Consider the following 19,220-nt stretch of genomic DNA (forward strand, 5'->3'; position numbering starts at 1 on the left):
CTTTAATTACATGAGATCCGCTAATATAGATTTTCAAGACCAGCAATTGGCCAATATTGACTGGGTGTGGGGGGGATCAATACACCATACTATTACTACCGCCATACTAATGTGTGGTAATAGTGTATCAAGTATGGGGTGCAAAATATCAATACTTTATCACATAAATTGCTAATTGCATTAAAGTTGATGAGCTTTTTAATAAAATGAAATATTACTGTCCTGAGATAACAGTAGCTAAAGATAGCATAGCTTGCTTTACAATCAGATGAAACGCCAACCAACACTGGACACACTTTGCTTGGCAAAACCTCCAATCTTGTCTTGTAACTTAATTCTAACTCAATTGAACTTGTTTTTAGTTAAATTTATTTGTAGTTAAATACCTCATCATCTCAAGATAGTTCAGATTTTAAGAGATAAAAACTCTGTTTCTTTATGAAAGAGTATTGGCATCAGTGTCAGAAAATAACTGATTTTTAACAGGAAGAAACCTCTGGTAGATCCGGGCTCAGGGAGGATAGCCATCTGCCTCGGCTCGCTGGGGTGAGAGGAAAGAGAAGGCAAAATATAACAATAAACAGTGTGTATGGTGGGGGGCCCCCGACTGCAGATAAAAAGCAATGCAGCTCAAGGGCCAGAGACAGAGGAAACAGAGGAAAAGAGTGGGGGACACAAAGTCAGTGCTGTGCAATACTGGCATACAAATGCATAGAAAGTAACAGGGTAACAAAAGGATGATTCAGGGTCACCTTAGCCTGCTCTACCTGAAAGCTTTGTCAAACATCAAAGTTTTAAATGTTAATAGTGTGGTGTCTGCCTCCTAAACCCAAACTAGGAGCTGGTTCCACAGAAGAGGAGCTCGAAGCTCTGCCTCACTCTGCCTTTACTTTCACAACTTTAGTAACCTCAGGTAATACTGCACTCTGAAAGCATGCTGTGTCCGTGCAATGATATGCTCTAAATCCAAAGTAAAACTCTTTAAATAAACCCTTCCTGTGCAAATAGTCACATAATTGTTTTCCAACAACCCTTTCAAATGATTTTAGAAATAAAGTATAGCTTGTTCTACCACTACAATTTCCTGGTTTTGCCCTTACATCCAGAATTCAGGCAGTCATTGACTGTGATCCTGGTACAGTTTGATGATAGTACAGTTTTTCTAAAGAAGGCTGTACAGCAGCTGTTTTGACTTTTTCTAACCAGAATAGAATAGAAATCAAAACCATAAGTTTTTGTAAAGGCTGCTAAGAGTCATTGTTGATAATTGTTGAACCTCTATGAAGTAGCCACACATGCACATGAAAAACTTTTTGACCTCTTTTAGCCCTGAGGAAGAGATTACTACATATTAATTTTAATTCCTAATTGCTTCATCACATATTTGAATGGAAATGCTTTAAAAATAAAGCAGCCAATATGTTCATATTCAAGTCTTGAGCTGCCCCTAATTTCTTTATATTTTGATAGAAAAAAGGAAAATTGGTGCAGTGATATACTGTTTTGCCTGTTTTGATGAGTTTAAAGTCATTATTTCTATCACCACTTTTATCTTAAGTAGTTTTCACGACAGTGTGGGGGGGGGGGGGGGGGGGTATGATATTAAGAATGGCTTCTTGCCCTCTTAGATCCTAACACAATACAGAGAAAAGCCTAATTATCAGATGGACCCCCCCCCCCCCCCATGAGCATGCATTGGTGACAGTGGGAAGAAAAATCTCAATTTTAACAGGAGGAAGCTTCCAGCAGAACCCCGCTCAGGTTGGGAAGCTGCCATGACCAGTTGGGGGTGAGTGAAGGGAGACGGGACAAAACTGTGGAAACAAATATGTTTTTGCTAACAGTTGAAATAAGAATAATATTATGTGTCATTCAATGATAACTAAACATGTTACACTGTTTTTGAAATATTTATATGCTTTAAAAAGAATATAAATTTAATTGTCAAACTACACTAAGGTAATCCAACAAAGGGGGGAAAAAAACACATCACACAAAAAGTTTCATTGTATTTTAAAAACTGGCTATTTTAAATATCCAGTTTAAAATAAATAAATGAAAAAATATGTAAGGCTATTGATATCTGTGACCTAAAAAATAAGAAGCTTTTGACAAAATTCTGATCAGATTCCTTGGCCAGGGTTCATGCATTTTTAAAATGGTCCTTCTTTCCAGCTCATCATTTAACAGTCTATTGCCTCTGATACTTTCTAAATTCACCACTTGCCAAATAGGCCAATGGCAAAACACTCTTTTCTGAACTCACTTGTTTTCAAAGATGCTCTCCACAGGCAATCATAATTTCACAGAAAGCCACACACATGCATTAGCAGGCACGCCACTTTTAAGAAAGTCACTCAGAACTGTCCAAAAGAAAAAAGAAGAAAAAACCCCAACAAAAGCTTGGAAATCTTGCTGTGTTTTAACATATACTTTATACTTTCCTCTAACATTCACACATATTCAGTTTGGGCTGTGTTAAGTATTGTTTCCTTCTGTTGGCTGTTATGTGACAGTTAATTAAGCCCTTCAGTAACATCCTCAGCTTTGGCACCACAGACAGACGTTACTCACTCTTATCTTCACACAGAACACACACACACACACACACACACACACACACACACACACACACACACACACAGCTGTATTTCCATCACTTCAGATGGAAATCGTTACACTGATTTTATTAACCTAACTCAAGCCTTTACCTTCAAGTAATCCTCCCTTACACTAACCTTAAAGCAAGTCTTTAAAGTAACACTCAGTGATTATGGTGATTTGCATTTTTTTAAATCCCCACAAGCCAACCAGATCACCACAATGTGTTTTTTTTATTGTGATTTACATTTTTGACAGAACTTGTACACACATACATCCCTTCACACTCTTTTTATGTGGTGTCAAAAAGCTACCGTGTGTCCTCAGAATATATTTAACCTATTTCGACAGGGAGCAAAATGCGCACACACCAACACACACTCATTCATCATTCTTCTCTCCACGCATGTAGACATGCACATTCTCTCTCCATCACTTATTCCTCTAATGTTAAGAGGTCACTGCCTGGGCGTTGCAGATAATAATGAATTATGATTTTGTGTGCAAGAGCACACACACAGATACACTTTGAGGGGTTAACACGCATTTGAAAGACTGTCTGTGGTTATGTGCATTTGTGTGTGCTTGTGCGTGCAATGTGCTGATGTCAAATATTCACTTGACAAGCCATAAAGATGGATATCTTCCTATTACATTCTTAATTACATGACCTTTAAGAAGTCAATCAAAATGGATGTGTATTTTCCCGAGCCTTTGAACCAGTACCAGTGTCAGCAGCATAATACTGAATGTGTTTCAGATCTGTACTGTGTTTTTCATCGTGTAATTATATCTAACACATTAACAGTGAAGTTATCCTACTCTGTCCTATTCAAATGTGATTGGAGTCTCTTGAGCTCTGCATGAAATCTTCCCTACCAGCTTCACACCAGTGCATATCATTTCAAATATGTTTAAATGTGACTGACACAAATCTTTGAAAATTAAAGGTTCTTAAACTGAGTACATGTTAAAAGAATAGGCAGCCTGCTGCTTTTAAAAATGTAACGTTATTTTACTTGTATCATATATACTTAGATTACTGTGACCCAAGCTCAGCCTTTGTAATCAAATTCCTTTAAATCTTCATTAGTATGTCTGTGAAGGTTCTCAGTCATCCAGGTCATTGTAGTCTAAGGAGCTTGGAAAGAAAAGCGTCTGGACTTCTTTAAGTTTCCTTGAAGACGTTTCACCAAGTTCAGTCCTAAGAGTAATTGGTGGAGAGTCCCAGATTTAAGCCGTATAGGAGTGTCCCCAAGAAGGTCATGGACCCTCTATTGATCCTCTACTTAATCACACGAGCCAAGATGTGAAAATGGGTGTGGGTCACAATCAGCCAAGGTGTCTGGTGAACCCAGTTTGAAGCCTAGCCCCACCCTATCATGTGATTTCCTGAGGTCAAATGGCCCAGGATGTAAGTGGGCGTTAAAGCATCTGGGAAGGGATCTCAAAACTGGATTATAGATGGCAGACAGTTGGTGTCATATGCCAGCGGTCCCCAACCTGTTTTTGTGGTTTGTCTCATAATATTTTCACGGTCCGGCCTTTAAGGTGTCGCGGATAAATACAACACAATTAAACCAGTACCAGCACCAAAGAAAATAAGATTTATTCATAACACATGGGAAAAGACCCAGGGAAACAGAGTTAACAATAAAAACGATAAAAACCTGAAAACCATAAATTTCACACCCGAGCCTCAACTCTTGCGGCCGGGTACCAAACGACTCACGGACCAGTACCAGTCCATGGCCCAGGGGTTGGGGACCACTGTCTTAAGCCACCGCCTCTGTTCAAAGATGGTTGTTCACAGTGGACATAGATGGCTTCTTTCACTCCTTTTTCAAACCATCTGTCTTCTCTGTCCAAAATGTGAACATTGGCGTCCTCGAAAGAGTGACCGTTGTCCTTTAGATGCAGATGGTCCTTGCTAAGCTGTTCAGCATACACTACGTTCTTGTTGTGCACTGAACTTTTAAAAGTGCTACATGTTATAAACTTGTGTTAATATTCAAATAATATTCCGTTCTAAGAACACGGACTCATGATCCCTCTTAAAACAATTATTTGAGTTTGACTATAAGTATAATTATGTATATTTAATATATATATAAAGTATAATTACACACTTTTTGAGGCTTCTTCTTGGAATGTTTTGTCCTACATCCTTGCACCCACTTGCCAAGCTTCCTTTTCACTCTAGGGTTTTTCTCTTAATGAAGATATATTTAGGCAGGTAGCTGAACAGAGCTGCAGTTCTATCACACGAATGATGCTTTCATCCTAATCTGTATAAGCATACCGCAGCGTACGCAGTACTTCATTTTTACTCCTGGGAATTATGATTTTTGCCTTTGTTGGGTTTTATTTTTATAATTAAGATCTCAGTTTGGAGATGAAATTCCAGGTCTGTCTATTTTAAATCCAAAACCTTACAGGCAGAGAAACTTTTTTTATTCTTGAGATGCGCTCTTTTGAAGTTCCCCGTCAACTTTTTTTTTCACTTTCTCAGTTACACCAGCCATTCTCTAAAGTACTTGCCACAACCCGACTAATATTGGTTTTAAGTCTCAGCATTCGTAAAGATCTTTTTTGTTTGTATGTTGAAATTTCGTAGTATAATGTTGGTACCAATTTGTGTAAGCCTTGGCTGAATCTCACATAGGAGTTGAATTGTGTTTCTTTTATCAGTATACATGATAAATTCAGTCTAAAGTGATTCCTCAGTAGACCTCCGCTAAAGTTTAAAACACTGAGTATGCATTTGCAACAATTAAGCCCTTGGGAGTTTACACAATTTCGTGTTTTTGTCTAACATGAAAATATTCTGATAAAAAGAGCGACTACACATTAGTCTGTGAGATTACTTACCAATTTCTTACTAAAACAACACAAATGCTGATATGTAAGGGGCTTTGTGAGGTTGGGTTAAGGTATAACTGGTACACAATACAAAGAAAAAATGTTATGCTCCTGGTAACGAAAGTGAATATAACTTTCATTACCAGGAGCAACAATATAACCAAATTCATAAGATTTTGGGAGCAGCAGAAGCCAAGAGGGTGGATAACACTGTTAAAACAATAATCTGGTTTTATTTAGTTGTTGTTCAGATCAGCAACATGAAACGTTCTACACTGTGTTACAATCAGTAAACTCTAAGAAAAAACCCAACTGTGCACACATATGAGAAATCAGAGTGCACCTTTTTAAGGTCACTTTGATCCATTTCAAATTGCTGGTTGATCTGAAGCAGGTGGTTAGTGTGAAACCAATACACTTATCTGTGTTAGAGTACACTTTCTTCTACTGCACTTACTGCAGGCTGTAAAGTTCAGTTCCTTTTGGGCTGGGGCTTGTCATCCACTACAAATGGAAAGTTATCAATCTTCTGTGGGTCTCTGGAAGGTCTGCAGAAACTCAAACTTTGTCATGTCTGTCTTCTGAACTTCAACTGAAAGAAAAACTGACCTAGACAATTAATGTTTACAAGTTTACCCATGAACATTAGCTTAAATGATAAGGCTTAAGTGTAATTAGCTCTTTGCTCCTTTTCTAAGTGAGTTGTACAACCATGACATGCAAACCTCCATGATGCATAGCAATCTCATCCTGAAGCGTCATGGAAAATTAATTAATTTCAGAGAATGAATCCATGCAGCTCATTTAAGGCGGTATAATTATCCCTTTGTGTACCCTTAATCACAAAAAATGCTAGTAAGGCAGTTTTAAACAGGAGAAGTATACGAAATACTGAAATACAGAACAAGTGTCTGTCTTAATTTTGCTTCATTACATTACAAAGACTCTTTTTGTGCAGCAAAAATACTTAGTGTGAGTGAATGTAGTTTTGTGATTCACTAATTAGACTTTCACTTAGCATCATCTAACTTCATCACATGGATAAATTAAGCAGTTTTTAGCATATTGGCTAGCAATCATGTTTATTAAACATTACTTATATGCTAAATCAAGCAGTCAAAAATTTAGCTTATTAGCTAGTGAGCTTGTTTGTTAAAAGCTTCTTACCCGGGAAAAGTTCTGTACATTAGCAGAGAAACAGGCTTCAGGTCTGTAAAGGTTGGAGCAACAAGGATTGGTCTGCTGCTTCAAAAGTGTCAGCATTTCAACGTTTAAGGTTATGTTTATCTGTACATCTACTGGAGCCTACTTAAGCTCACAGTAACAGTATGCTAAAGGCCACGCCTAGCATGGCACGCTAATTTTGAGCAGGTATAAGTTTTAATGTTTAACAGCTTGGCATATAATGTCAGTCTTGTAGTTTACAGAGGTGGACAATCCTCCAGTGAAGATAAATGTTTCACCGATGGTCATTTGACTGTCTTTCAGTATGATTCTGCTAAAACTCACAGGCTGAATTGAGTTTTTCTGAGGTAAGCCATGGGAAAAGAAGGGACAGATTACATTTACTGATGCATATGTTGAAATGTTAGGGGCTTTAGCCTTGACAGTAGACTGCTCTACTTCAAGTTTCACATACTGAACTCTCTGATCTTGCTTGGAAATGATGAGTTATTGAAACAAATTTATTAACTGAACAGTTAGTGGTTCTTCAACCAAGGTTTGTAAAACATCAAAAGGAGGACCGAACAGGATCAGTGTAACATGATTTATTTTTCTGTACCGCAGCACTAGGTTTTCTCAGTTACATGTATTCCAATTATGTAATGAGTTTTGAACAAATCTGTGGTGTAAGTGTCAAAATTGTGGCCTGTGACTGGAGTGCACCTCCCAGCACTGAGGCAGAGCAGATCTTTGAGCAATGCTTTTACTCTTCACAAGCAAACCTCTGGTGGTGCCCTTGACAAAAGCACTTAACCCCACCTGCTCCAGCTGAGCTGTATTGAGCAACTCCCTGAAGTCACTTTGTTAAATTGAATGAGGGTGATACAGGTTGTATTGATAAAAGGGCTCCCAGTGATCTTTAGTTAACAAAAGGTATGAAAAAGACTGAAAGAGATAGTAACAACTTTGTCCAGCATTTTAGTTTTATCTTTCAGTTGCCCTCTTTGAAATACATGCTTTTTAGCAAGAATCCTTAGCCTACTTAGGTTTTGATCTTCTTAGTTATTCAACACTGGGACTGTAGCCTAATACAACTACTGTCGGCACCTATTTCTCTCTTAAAATATTTCATATTTATGCCATTGACATATACCATTGACAAATCAAGTGATTTAACAAGAATCATCTGCAATGTTCTGCTTATAATAGATAGGTTCTGATATTCATGTAATTTAGATGCCACTTTGACAGGCAGCAACCTTACAGTAGATCTAACTGGGTGTCGTACTGGTTCTACAGCTGTAGAGCCAGTAACACACCTCAAACTGCTACACACCACAAAATCTGCCCGAGGCATTCACCCATCTTCGAAAATCCTAGATCCAAATGCAATCTGGCATCTATGGAAGTCAGAACAAGCCAGATTCAGAGAGCTCCCACCCCGCAAACCTCCACAACATCCAAAACATATTTTGCTACGTTATGGTTTCTCAGACATCACAAGACACACTCTGGGATTTCTTTGCGCAGTCCTGATGAGTCACACGATAGTAACACAGTATTATTACAGATATTTAAAACAGGTAGCTCTTGAAAATGAGACCTCATGTCTCAGTGAGATTTACCTGTATAAATAAAGGTGAAATACAAAAGTAAAAACCACAGAAATGTAGCTGCTTAATGAATACTAATACTTAATCTTCAGACATTGATTACATTTAGCTGCATAACTATATTTATTGAATAACACAAAATAGTAATAGTTAAGAACTGATTGCCGGTGGCGGACTCCCTCAGGTGTCGGTGTGTTGGTGGTTCTTTGTGTCTGGGGGTGGGCGTCCGGGTGCACACCGGCTCACTCCTTGGCGGCCGCTTGTCGGGGCCTGGGGCCTGGGGCCTGGGGCTCGCTCGGGCCCCTTTGGAGGTGGGGTGCCCCCGGCCTCTCGGCCTAGGGCTCGGTCACTCAGGCGCAGCTGGGGGCCGGCGGAGCTCACGGGCGCGTCACTGCAACTCCCCCTGACTTCTGCTCCGCGGCTGCTGGGCGAGCCCTCATCTGGGACTCTCCTCAGCTCTTACTGGGACAGTGGCGCGGCTGCCCCTCTGTTGGTCTTCCATGGTCTCTTGTGTTCTGGGGGCCTCTGGATGTCTGGAGTTTTGATCTCCTCCATACCCGCTTCACACCCTGGAGGACGGGGCTGTGGCCCCCCCACACTCCCTAGCAGATCATTACATGGAGAAACCTTTGGAATGCAAGCATGCTGATCCACACAGGTATGCACACATGGGTATTCACAAACGCGGACTAAAGCTTTCTTGGCTGCTGCCTCAAAGCACACTGTGCGCTGTCTATCTTGCGTGCTGCACAATATCGTTTATTACTTAGTAAATACTGATATCTATGACTAGCTAGTTTATTGTGATGGTGCTTTGTTTTCTCTATTATTATGTTGCTCTTTGTTGTTTGCTGTCTCCTCTGTTTGTTTTTGTTTGTTTGTTGTTTTTTTATTTTCTCCATACAGGTGACCCAGGAGTTTTTTTTGTTCTTTCTCTTCCCCCCCCTTCTCACCGTCTCTTCTCCCCTTTGGTTTTCTTTCTTTCTCTCCCCCTCTCTCTCTCATTCATTCCCCCTGTCCTATTTATTAAAAAAAAAAAAAATGACAAAGGATGAACTGAAGCTCTGCCATCACGTAATGTCGCATACTGCTGTTTCTGATGTCATTTAGAAAAAAAAAAAAAAAAAAAAAAAAAAAGAACTGATTGATGGAATAAACAATTATTTATATGGCTTTAAGGCAGGTGTGTCCAACTCCAGGCCTCAAGGGTCGGTGCCCTGCAGGTGTTTTGGTAAAATAGATGCAGTAAAAGAAAAACACTCTGTCATGAACTGATCTCCCCAGATTGCAGATCTCAGTGTTATTGAAACAGCGTGGGATCATCTCAACAGAAAGGAACTGTTCATTTATTTATGTCAGGAAGTAATTCTAGGCAAACAAACACAGTACTATCAGAACTTGAGTTACACTGCCTGCTAAAGCAATAGTGAAGATTCTTTATTTTCTGTTATGTGTTCGTATGTCTCTGATGAAAGCAGTACAACTGACTGGATAACTAATTAGTAGCATCGCTGTATACATCATCCATCTGACTGCCTCACTAATGGACTGATACACTGCTTTACCCACGCTGCCTGTCAAATTGACTGACATGACTGATGCATTGCGTGACTGGTTGAATGACCATCTGACACAGCAGCTTGCTGACAGATATACTAGCTTTCTGACTGACTACACAACTGAGAATTTAAGAGAGTGACTGGCTGTGGAGGCCATTGATGGACTGTCAGTATATTCTTAATAGAAGGTAAGCAGCAAAGTGTGCCCATGCCATGAGAAGCCCGAGTGACCAGTGTGCTAATAGCATGACCTCTTATGTAATACTAAAAGGAGAGGGTGGGGAATAGAGTAAGAGACAGTGACAGAACAAAGGTAAGAATATGCATGAAGAGAAGAAGAAACACATTTATTACATAAGAAGAAAAGGGGAAATTGCGGTGAGAAAATACCCCTCTTTAAGTCTGTTGTTACTGATTCTGAAGGACAGGGACACACAGCTGTTGTTAAGGACAAATAGGAGAGACTGATAAAAAGCAGACAAGGAGAATTAGAAGGTGAAATTGAGAAGATCAGTGCTTTTTAATGTAGAGTAGAGGCCGATAATGAGTGAAGGGAAGAGACATGGTAAGGGCAAAGCCTGAGCACTGGGGTAGAAAAATTTCATGGAGGTAGAATTTGGAAAAAAGATTCTTTCTATGTCCCTTTAGGCAACACAGAATATTGATTGTATCCATGGTCATTTAATGTGTGTGGTAATGCAGTTGTGTGCCAAGATCGTTGTACTTTTACAGTAACTGTGCACACTCCAGCATTCATTGTGTATGTCTGAATGTGTGTATGACTTTGTACCCCTGGGCAAAGGGCATAAGTGATGAACTCGCCACTATAAATTTCTCATATTCAGCTATGAATGATGCATTTTGAGTGTGGGATCTATGCACCTCCAGGATAGGATAGCATAGTTTAAGTGTTTGAATACACTGAGAGATGCAGCAAAATCACATTTGCAGTATAGCATAATATCATTTTTAAGCACAAATCTGAAACATTTAAAGTACAAAAAGTAAAAAGAAGTATCAAAGAGAATGGAGTAATTTCAGTGGCTCGGACTTGATGATTACAGCTTTAAAATTAAACATTGTTTTCATAACACTGAAGACAATAAACTGTCGGCACTGTTTTCAGCACAGCATTAGGTGATGCTCATATATTGCTGAAAGGCCAACTTTTGACTGGTACTGCAAAGACCCCAATTAAGCACAGAGCAAACAAACACTAACAGTAACTTAAATACATAGTGCATTGAGTTAGGGGTGGGACTTTCCTCAAATGGATATTTTTTCTTCTGCTGTAACAATAGCTGTTTTCTCTCATGTTTATTGTAACAAGCTTGGATGTATGACTGGCTAAATATATATTCAGTCAAACAGAAGAAAACACAAAAACTAAATAACAGACAGTGTTAAAATTGTTTTGCTTGACCAGCATGGCATCCATTCCCCAGTTTTTTTCCTGCACAGTTAATGTTAAGATAATTAAAATGACATTAACTGTGAGAAAGCTGCTGTTTTGTTGTGCATGCTGAATACGCTGTGGATCACCTTGAATATCACATGAAGAAATAATCTTGTTTAAATCCATCTCCTTTGTTTTAAATGTTCAAATACGATAGTTAAGAATAAAGCAGGAAGCAAGGATATTCCTCTAATACCATTACCTTTCATCAGGGGACAATGGCAGATGCACTTACGCCGCAGAAGTTGGTATTACACAACAGCGGCTGTGTTTATGCAGGTCTCTTACTGCAGGCTGAAAATGTGCCTGTATTAAGCCGTTCTTCTTGCTTATACCACCTATATAATATGCAGATGCAAGTGCGGAAAGAAATTAAAGGGATACGTGAAACACTAAAGGCTGCCCGAGCTCTACCAATCTTGCAGTCCAAACATTAACAGCACATCGATGCTGAACGATTATGTAAAAACATGCATTATGTTTCAAGCCGCTGTTTTTAAATGAGTCATTTCAGTGCTGTGTGTACAATGTCATAATTGTTGTTTTGTTTGAAGCGGGTGAGCTGAATTGGATGAGGAGTGATGTGGAGTTCTTATATCACTTTGACCTTTGATTTGAACTCTTCAGACCAGAGTGTCCATTCTGTTTCTTTTCTGCTATGTGACTCTTAAGAACACAAGTTCAGCTATCTTACTAAATCTTGATCAGAACCTGGACTTTATTTATTTCATGGTTTTTAGTCATATGCAAGTGTTCAGCTTACATAAATACAGAAATACAGTATACAAGGAAAGAACAGAGTTTTATGTTTCTTGAGCCCAGTACCTTACCTTCGCCTGATATTTCCTCATTCCATATTACACTGATAGCACTTACCCAAACAAGTCTTTAATGGAAAGTTTAAACTAGTTTAGAGCTACTTCAGTTTCACTTGCATCCAGTTCTCCACTTCCAGTACCGCGCTAATGTAAGGTGCTAATAAATGGAAAGAGACTTGGCGACAGCCATCTGCCAAGTTAAGCAGTGGACAATGCAGCTGAGAATAAACAGCTATAAAATACTATACTGCGAAAAAGTCTTAAGGCACCTCCCATTTCTTTATATTTGGCTTGGAAATTTGGAGAGTGGGCACAAGGGTCTAACGTTAACATTTGCTGTGACCACCTTTATTCTTCAACACAGCATGAACTCTGTTGGGCAAGCTTGCTGTTTCTAAATTTTTGAAGTGGTCTTCAGGAATAGTCCTCCAGGCTTCTTGAAAGACATTTTTTTTGTCTGCCTTTTGTTCTGTTCTCTGTCAAGATGATCCCACACTGCTTCAGTAATGTTGATGTCTGGGCTCTGGTGAGACCAATCCATGACTGATAGTGTTCCCCTGTCTGTTTTCACTAGGTAGGTTGTGCTTTTGCTCCATTGGCAATGTGTCACAAGCTTTCCAGATGGTATTCCATGATGGATCAAGATTTGACAGTACCTTATTGTGTTATACTTCCATCCATTCCCCAAATCATGACAGAGCCTCTACTGTTTTTTGCAGATAGCCATAGACACTCATTGTTGTACCTGTCTCTTGACCCTTTCTGTACATAGTGATGATAGTTTAAGCTAAAACATTTCAAAGTGGAATTCATCACTCTATAAAGGTCTATGTAATTTGCAACCAATGGATCTGTAAGACCCGTTAAAGTTAATCTCAACTGAACTAAACTGAAGGACTGGATGAATATATATACTCAATATTGTGTAGCTGGATATTTTTCCTCCAACTCGCCAGTTTCCTCAGCTTTTTTAAGCACACACTGCTCACCTTGTGCAAAATTATTGAATAGTAGCTCCATTAGAATCACCTCATTAATAAACATTAACAAAGAAAAAAACACATTCCTCTGCCAATGTCCAAAGAACGACTTTGAGAGATTTTCAGAAAGCCTGGAGAACTTTTGCTCAAACTACAGTGTATAAAGAAATAAGGAGTGGCTCAAGAGTTTTGCACAGTACTCTATATTGATTATCCTGAGGTCTATAGCCTACAGTGTTACGGTGCCCTCATGAATATTCAATCCCTTCAAACCACTGCTGTTCAGATTTTTCAGCTTCCTACTGTGTGCGGCTGAATGGACTCACTGTAGTACATGGGTATTAAGCACATCACTCATGGCCGTTGCAGGGAGGAAAGAAGTCCAGATTTTTCCATCTGGTCTCCTGCTTGATGTTTTATTCATCTGAATGACCCTGTTTCCTGATCTATGATCTTAAGAGACTCAGCCACACACACACCAATGACACCACCCTCCCACATGCTTATACGCAATTTATCAGTGAGACATAAATTTGAAGATCACCTTAAACATTAGATGAACCATGCGGCTTGTAAATAAACACTCGATATCTCCTTTACATACCTCACATACTCTGACTTCCAAAACATTTGTTCAAACCCATCCTGATTCCAGCCTCTGTCTGAGTCTCTGTCTGTGTCCTTCACTATGGCTCACTGTCATTTTCATATCTTATTGAAGGACTGTCCTTACTCTTTCAATGAGGTGCTGTTGTGCTATTAGCGAGGCGTACACAGACACTGACATCTTGAGGGAGCAACAAGGTGAGGAAAATCTCCGGCTGATGGATGTAATTTTCCATGATCACCTCTTCTGTCCTTTGAGTTCTTCTTTGTGAATATGTCCTCCATTTACCCTCTCAAACTCATATTCTGTTTATTTTTCTGTGCTCGTTGGTACATTGTCAGCATAGATGCACAATTCAGGAGAGTTAGAGCATATATATCCCAATAATAGAAATGCAGACAGTGACATATATTCTAGACAGGTGAGTTTTTCCACACCACACACATAATAGGTAAACATGTTTGCATCTGGTTCCGTGGACAACTCACTCACCAGTTCATCTGGACTCCGATGATGGCGTGAGGAAATTGGCATGCCAGGTAAAAGGCATTGATCTTTTCATACGATACAGGGTTGTGCTGTAAGATTTTTGGTCATGACATTCACACGATGTCCAGCTTTTAAAGTTGGGATTGGTACAATACATGATCCAAATATTGGATTGGAGCATTCCTCGACTTCCTGACGGCCTGAAAAACTTGATTCCAGGTTATGATTTAAGTCAAAAGCTCTAACATTGTTATTATGTGCTTTAGCTGACTGACTTGCAATGTAATCAATAATCACGTTGTCATGTTTTGGTTGGCAATGTACAGTCCCAATCAAAAGTTTGAGACCACTTGAAAAACGGCAAAAAACGTATTTTGCATAGTTGGATCTTAACAAGGTTCCAAGTAGAGCTTCAACATGCAACAAGAAGAAATGGGAGTGAAGCAAAACATTTTTTTGAGCAATTTGTTGAAAACAACGCTTTATTTAAAAGTTTAGGACCACACCTCCAAAAAACCCTGTAAACCCTGTAAATGAAAACATCTCAGGTGGGATCTGCTTGTCATGCCAGTAACGTTGGAAACCATCAGGACCATCAAGATTAAATTTTTTTTCTCATCAGAGAATAAAACTTCCTTCCACCTTTCAGTGTCCCATGTTTGGTGCTCTCTTGCAAAGTCCAAACGGTCAGTTCTGTGGCTTTCAAGGAGACCTTTGAAGACGTTTTTTGGTTTTGAAGCCCTTCAGTCTCAGATGCTGTCTGATGGTTATGGAGTTGCAGTCGACACCATTAACGGTCGTAATTTGGGTCGAGGATTTCCAATGTCTTGACGGACTGCCAATTGGTTCCTCAGTTCTGGTGAAATCTTTTTGGGTCTTTTACTTGACTTGTTTGTTCCATAACCCCCAGGATCATTTAAGAAATTCCAAATGACTGTCTTACTACTTCCCACCCCATTACCAATGGCGTCCTGCGAGAGACCCTGTTTATGCAGTTCAACAACCTGACAACGTTAAAAACGAAATGTTTTTTGTGCTTTTGCCATCAGAACATCATGACAATGTGAGTACCTGACAGAAATGATGATGAAACGACACGTTTTTTTCACAAATTTGACCTTTTACAAGCATGTGGTTCTAAGTGTTTTACCAACTGGAAAACAACTTGTTTCAGTTTAAGCTTTGTTTTCAATAACTTGCATGGTCAAATAATTGTTTTGTCTCACTCCCATTTCTTCTTGTTGCATGTTGAAGCTCTACTTGGAACCTTGTTAAGATTAACCATGCAAAATATGATATTTTTTGCCATTTTTTTTAAGTGTTCTAAAACTTCTTATTGGGACTGCATTACTGCAGGATAGTATTCTGTGGTTTCCATGCATGCATGTATCTGTAAGAAGTAGAAAGATGAGGTGATCTATAATCAATGTTAGGTCTTCTTCTCTCTCCTTCTAAAATATATATCAATTGAATGCATTCTATATTGTGTGTGTGTTTGTGTATAAACTGCAAATGTTGACTTTTGAATTTCATCGCTAAGCAATATGTTTAATTTTTTTTCTCATGCAACCATGTGTTTTCAGTATTCAGTCACTGCTCTAGGTTTAATCTGGACATTCATTCTGCTGTTGCTGGAGACTTTTTGAACTGAACATGTATAGTCCACCAGTGGATCTTTCTTTTAAAAATCTCAGCAATGTTGCAGGTAGTATATTTTTAAAAATCCTGAAATATAAAGTAGATAATGAAATAGTGTTTACTTTTAAATATATTTCTTCCATTAATAATTATTTAAGTGCTCCTGGGGGGTGAGCTTTTTGGTAGGAAGTATTTTCTAGGACAGCACTTGCTCTTACAAAACCACCTAATTATAGTTAGTGTATCAACTGCTGTTATCAAAATGCATGAATTTAAATACTGCAATGTTTACACACTAGCATAATCTAGTCACACAAACTTGTAACTTATTGTTTTTAAAGCATTTTAAAATAAAATACTTCAAATCACTTCTTATTTCTACAGTATAAAATTCTGTGAACATGACTGCGGTAATCACTTTAATAGAGCGGCTTTAAGCAGCAGAAATAAAACCGCATATAAACAAGTACCAAAGCTGCCCGTATAATGTATCAAGTCTCATTATGTTATTTTTGGTTCAGGTGCATTGGCAGAGCTGCCCCGAAGTCTGCTCCGCCCTTTAACCACAAACTCAAAGGGGAAGTACCTGAGCTGCTCTCTGCGTCTCAGTAATAACAGCCTCACCGACCTTGTTGGCCTCCAGTACACGATCAACCACTTTTTTGCACAACCATCAAAGCTTGGATGGTTGGATCTGTCCTTCAACAAAATCACCTGCATAGAACCTGTAAGAATCATTTTTGTTCTTCTAATAGCTCATTTTCAGTTTTCTATGTCTTCTTCTGAAATTAGCCCCTGTCTTTGATGTATAATTACACACGTCTTATACAAAACATTTGTTCTCCCTGTTTATTTATGAAATGTTTATAATCTACATTTGTTTCCCCAAAATGCAATAAATTCTGATATCTTCGCAAGCTAACCAGCATTTTATTGATTTAAATTTACAACTAAGCCCTGTTACAGGTTTTGTGTGAGCTGAAAGAACTGCGTGTGCTGTATCTTCATGGCAACAGCATCTGGAACCTGTCAGAAGTGGACAAGCTGAGAGAGCTCCAGCATCTGCACACAATCACATTGCATGGCAATCTCATAGAAACAAGCAAAGGCTACAGGTGCAAGCTCATTTTCAGCAATTTCACTTAAGACAGACATTCTGTTCTCAGAGCTGATCTGAAGTTGCAGTGTGTGGAGTTATACACAGGCTGGTTCTAGATTGGTTGTAGATAGTTGATAGCAAGAGGCTAGGCCAGAAGCAGAGAAGAAGAAAAGCAAAAAAAAAAAAAAAAGAATTAGAAAGAAAAAAATACCCCGACAAAACCTGCTTCATAGATTCATAGATCGTGCGGCATGTTGAGGATAACTCATATGTTGAGTCTAACTTGACAGTTGTTTCAGGGGGCTATGTTTTTTTAATGGGAAATCACAGGTGTGTAAGAGGGAATATTTGATCAGAAATGTAATAACTATTTTAGCAAAGTGGCAAAACAAGAGCTAAAATATTCTTCCTATTAAAGTACAGAATTTACCTAAAGTAGGTAAAGTAAAACTTCCTTTTTATGAAAAATGTCATTAACTGAATATATGTAGTACTGTACCAAGTACCATAATATTCTAGTTTAAACAGTATTTGTAATAACTAATGCACTGAATCTAATCATATATCTTTTGCAACACCTACAGATATAGACAGAGAAATGTCACATTGAGATATGTGATACCTCTGATACCTGCTTATGTCTACATTAGATGTGTCAGGTTATTAGGTTCAATATCTCAGGGATATAGCTTCTTGATTTAATTTTCATCTCACTTCATACTCTCATTTATGTGAAAAATCAGCAAAGTCTGCTTCACAAAGACTTAGACATATCGTCCTTATTTAAAATCAAATGTTAATGCTGATATGAATTTTCATATATGGAAGCACTCAACATGTCCACGGTGCCCTTGGAGTCAAAGCTGACTTTGACGTGTGTGCCTTTTTGTGTGTTTAGGAATTACGTGATTTCTGTATTGCCTCAGCTGAAGACGATGGACTTCAGCGGTGTGACACGAGATGAGCGGGTCATGGCAGATATCTGGCGTTCTCACGGCACCAAAAAAAACCCCCGAGACCATTAAGTGTTTCTGCTGAATAAAAATGTTTGTCCTCTCGTCACCAGCCTGTTTTGTTTTTTTTCTCAATTCCCTGCGTCAGATCTTGGTATCCATGTTATTTACAGCTGAGCTAATATCCTGTGAGCATTCTCATTTTTGACCTATGGGCTGTGGCTATGGTCACCCATCTTCCTGCTTGATTACTGCAGTAGTAATTAGGAGGTAATCAGACTCTCGGTGGCCATCGTCACGACATGATGTCACAAACGGCGCACTACTTGTACAAATCTGAACATGCTGATGTGGCCCAGGGGTTATCGGTTGAAGTTAGAATCACTGTGACAGCTCAGACAATGTGAAGGACCTTGCGTAAAGTCAACTTCAGTGAACTGCGGTTGAACTGTGAAATACAGTTGCTTCCTCTTTTGGGATATTTCATATTGGGAGCACATTCTGTGATTAGACGAGTGTAAAATGAATTTGTTCAACTCAGAAGGGATCCAGCACATTTGGCATGACCCTCGATGGGAATACCTCAGTGAAAACATAGTCCTGACTCCCACCAGTTAAGCTAGAAGATGGGACTGTGATGATATGGGTCTGCATGACGAGTGTTGGGGATATGATATTATAGAGGGCACTTTGAATGCCCAGGGACATACAACACTTTACTGCCCCATGTCCAGAGGTCTATTGGAACAACAATATTCCTACTTGATCACAATCAAAATCACGCTGCTAAAATCACGCAAGAATTAAAAAATAAATCCAAACAATTACCTGACAAAGGAACATTTAAAATGTATAGTTGCAGCTTGTAATCACACCCACCTATATAGCAAATGTGACTTCATTAAATATACATACACATAAGCAAGCTTGAGTCTCTGGTATTGCCATCTGGTCTCGTTAGGGAAGAAATGTGCACCATTTATTAGTTTCTAGGCTGATTTAACTGGCTGTCCTCCAGGCTCTTTTTTGGTATAGATTCATCATTTTCTCTGAAAAACTTTAATTGGTGTGAATTAAATATGCCTGTATCAGCAAACACACCACACGACACAAAAACGGACCAATAAAACCAACACAAATGATATCATCTAAGTTCACATCAAGACTTTGAGGTGCATAACACCTAAACTGATACTTTCCTAAGGGTTTTCTAAACGGAAGTATTTAGGCCCCTGTTTCCTTTGAAACCTGCACTTACATGGTTCTTTTGAAACAGCGTTTAGACCATGTGTCAAACTGTGCAGTGAAGCCAGAATCAATGAATATCTTTCAGTCACGATGGCAGCTGCTCTCAGCAGGATGGCCCGCTTTGTACAGTGCT

At 39.0% G+C, this 19,220-nt stretch overlaps 1 protein-coding gene across 2 annotated transcripts in view; it reads left to right on the forward strand.

Moving 5' to 3' along the window:
• The window catches only part of LOC113019378 (leucine-rich repeat-containing protein 51-like), a 136,751-nt gene extending 118,803 nt beyond the window's left edge, over positions 1–17,948 (forward strand). The window contains exons 1-4 of one of the 2 annotated variants that reach the window (XM_026163060.1): positions 15,733–15,854; positions 16,309–16,514; positions 16,754–16,902; positions 17,785–17,948. In XM_026163060.1, the coding sequence (XP_026018845.1) occupies positions 15,803–15,854; positions 16,309–16,514; positions 16,754–16,902; positions 17,785–17,911 (534 nt within the window). In that variant the 5' untranslated portion in view covers positions 15,733–15,802 and the 3' untranslated portion in view covers positions 17,912–17,948. Of the gene's footprint in view, positions 1–15,732; positions 15,855–16,308; positions 16,515–16,753; positions 16,903–17,784 lie in introns of those variants that run through there. The other variant, XM_026163061.1, reaches the window with a different exon arrangement.
• The last annotated feature ends 1,272 nt before the right edge of the window (positions 17,949–19,220 follow it).

The sequence above is a fragment of the Astatotilapia calliptera genome, chromosome 3 (genome assembly GCF_900246225.1).
Source record: "Astatotilapia calliptera chromosome 3, fAstCal1.2, whole genome shotgun sequence".
Classification (NCBI taxonomy): Eukaryota; Metazoa; Chordata; class Actinopteri; order Cichliformes; family Cichlidae; genus Astatotilapia; species Astatotilapia calliptera.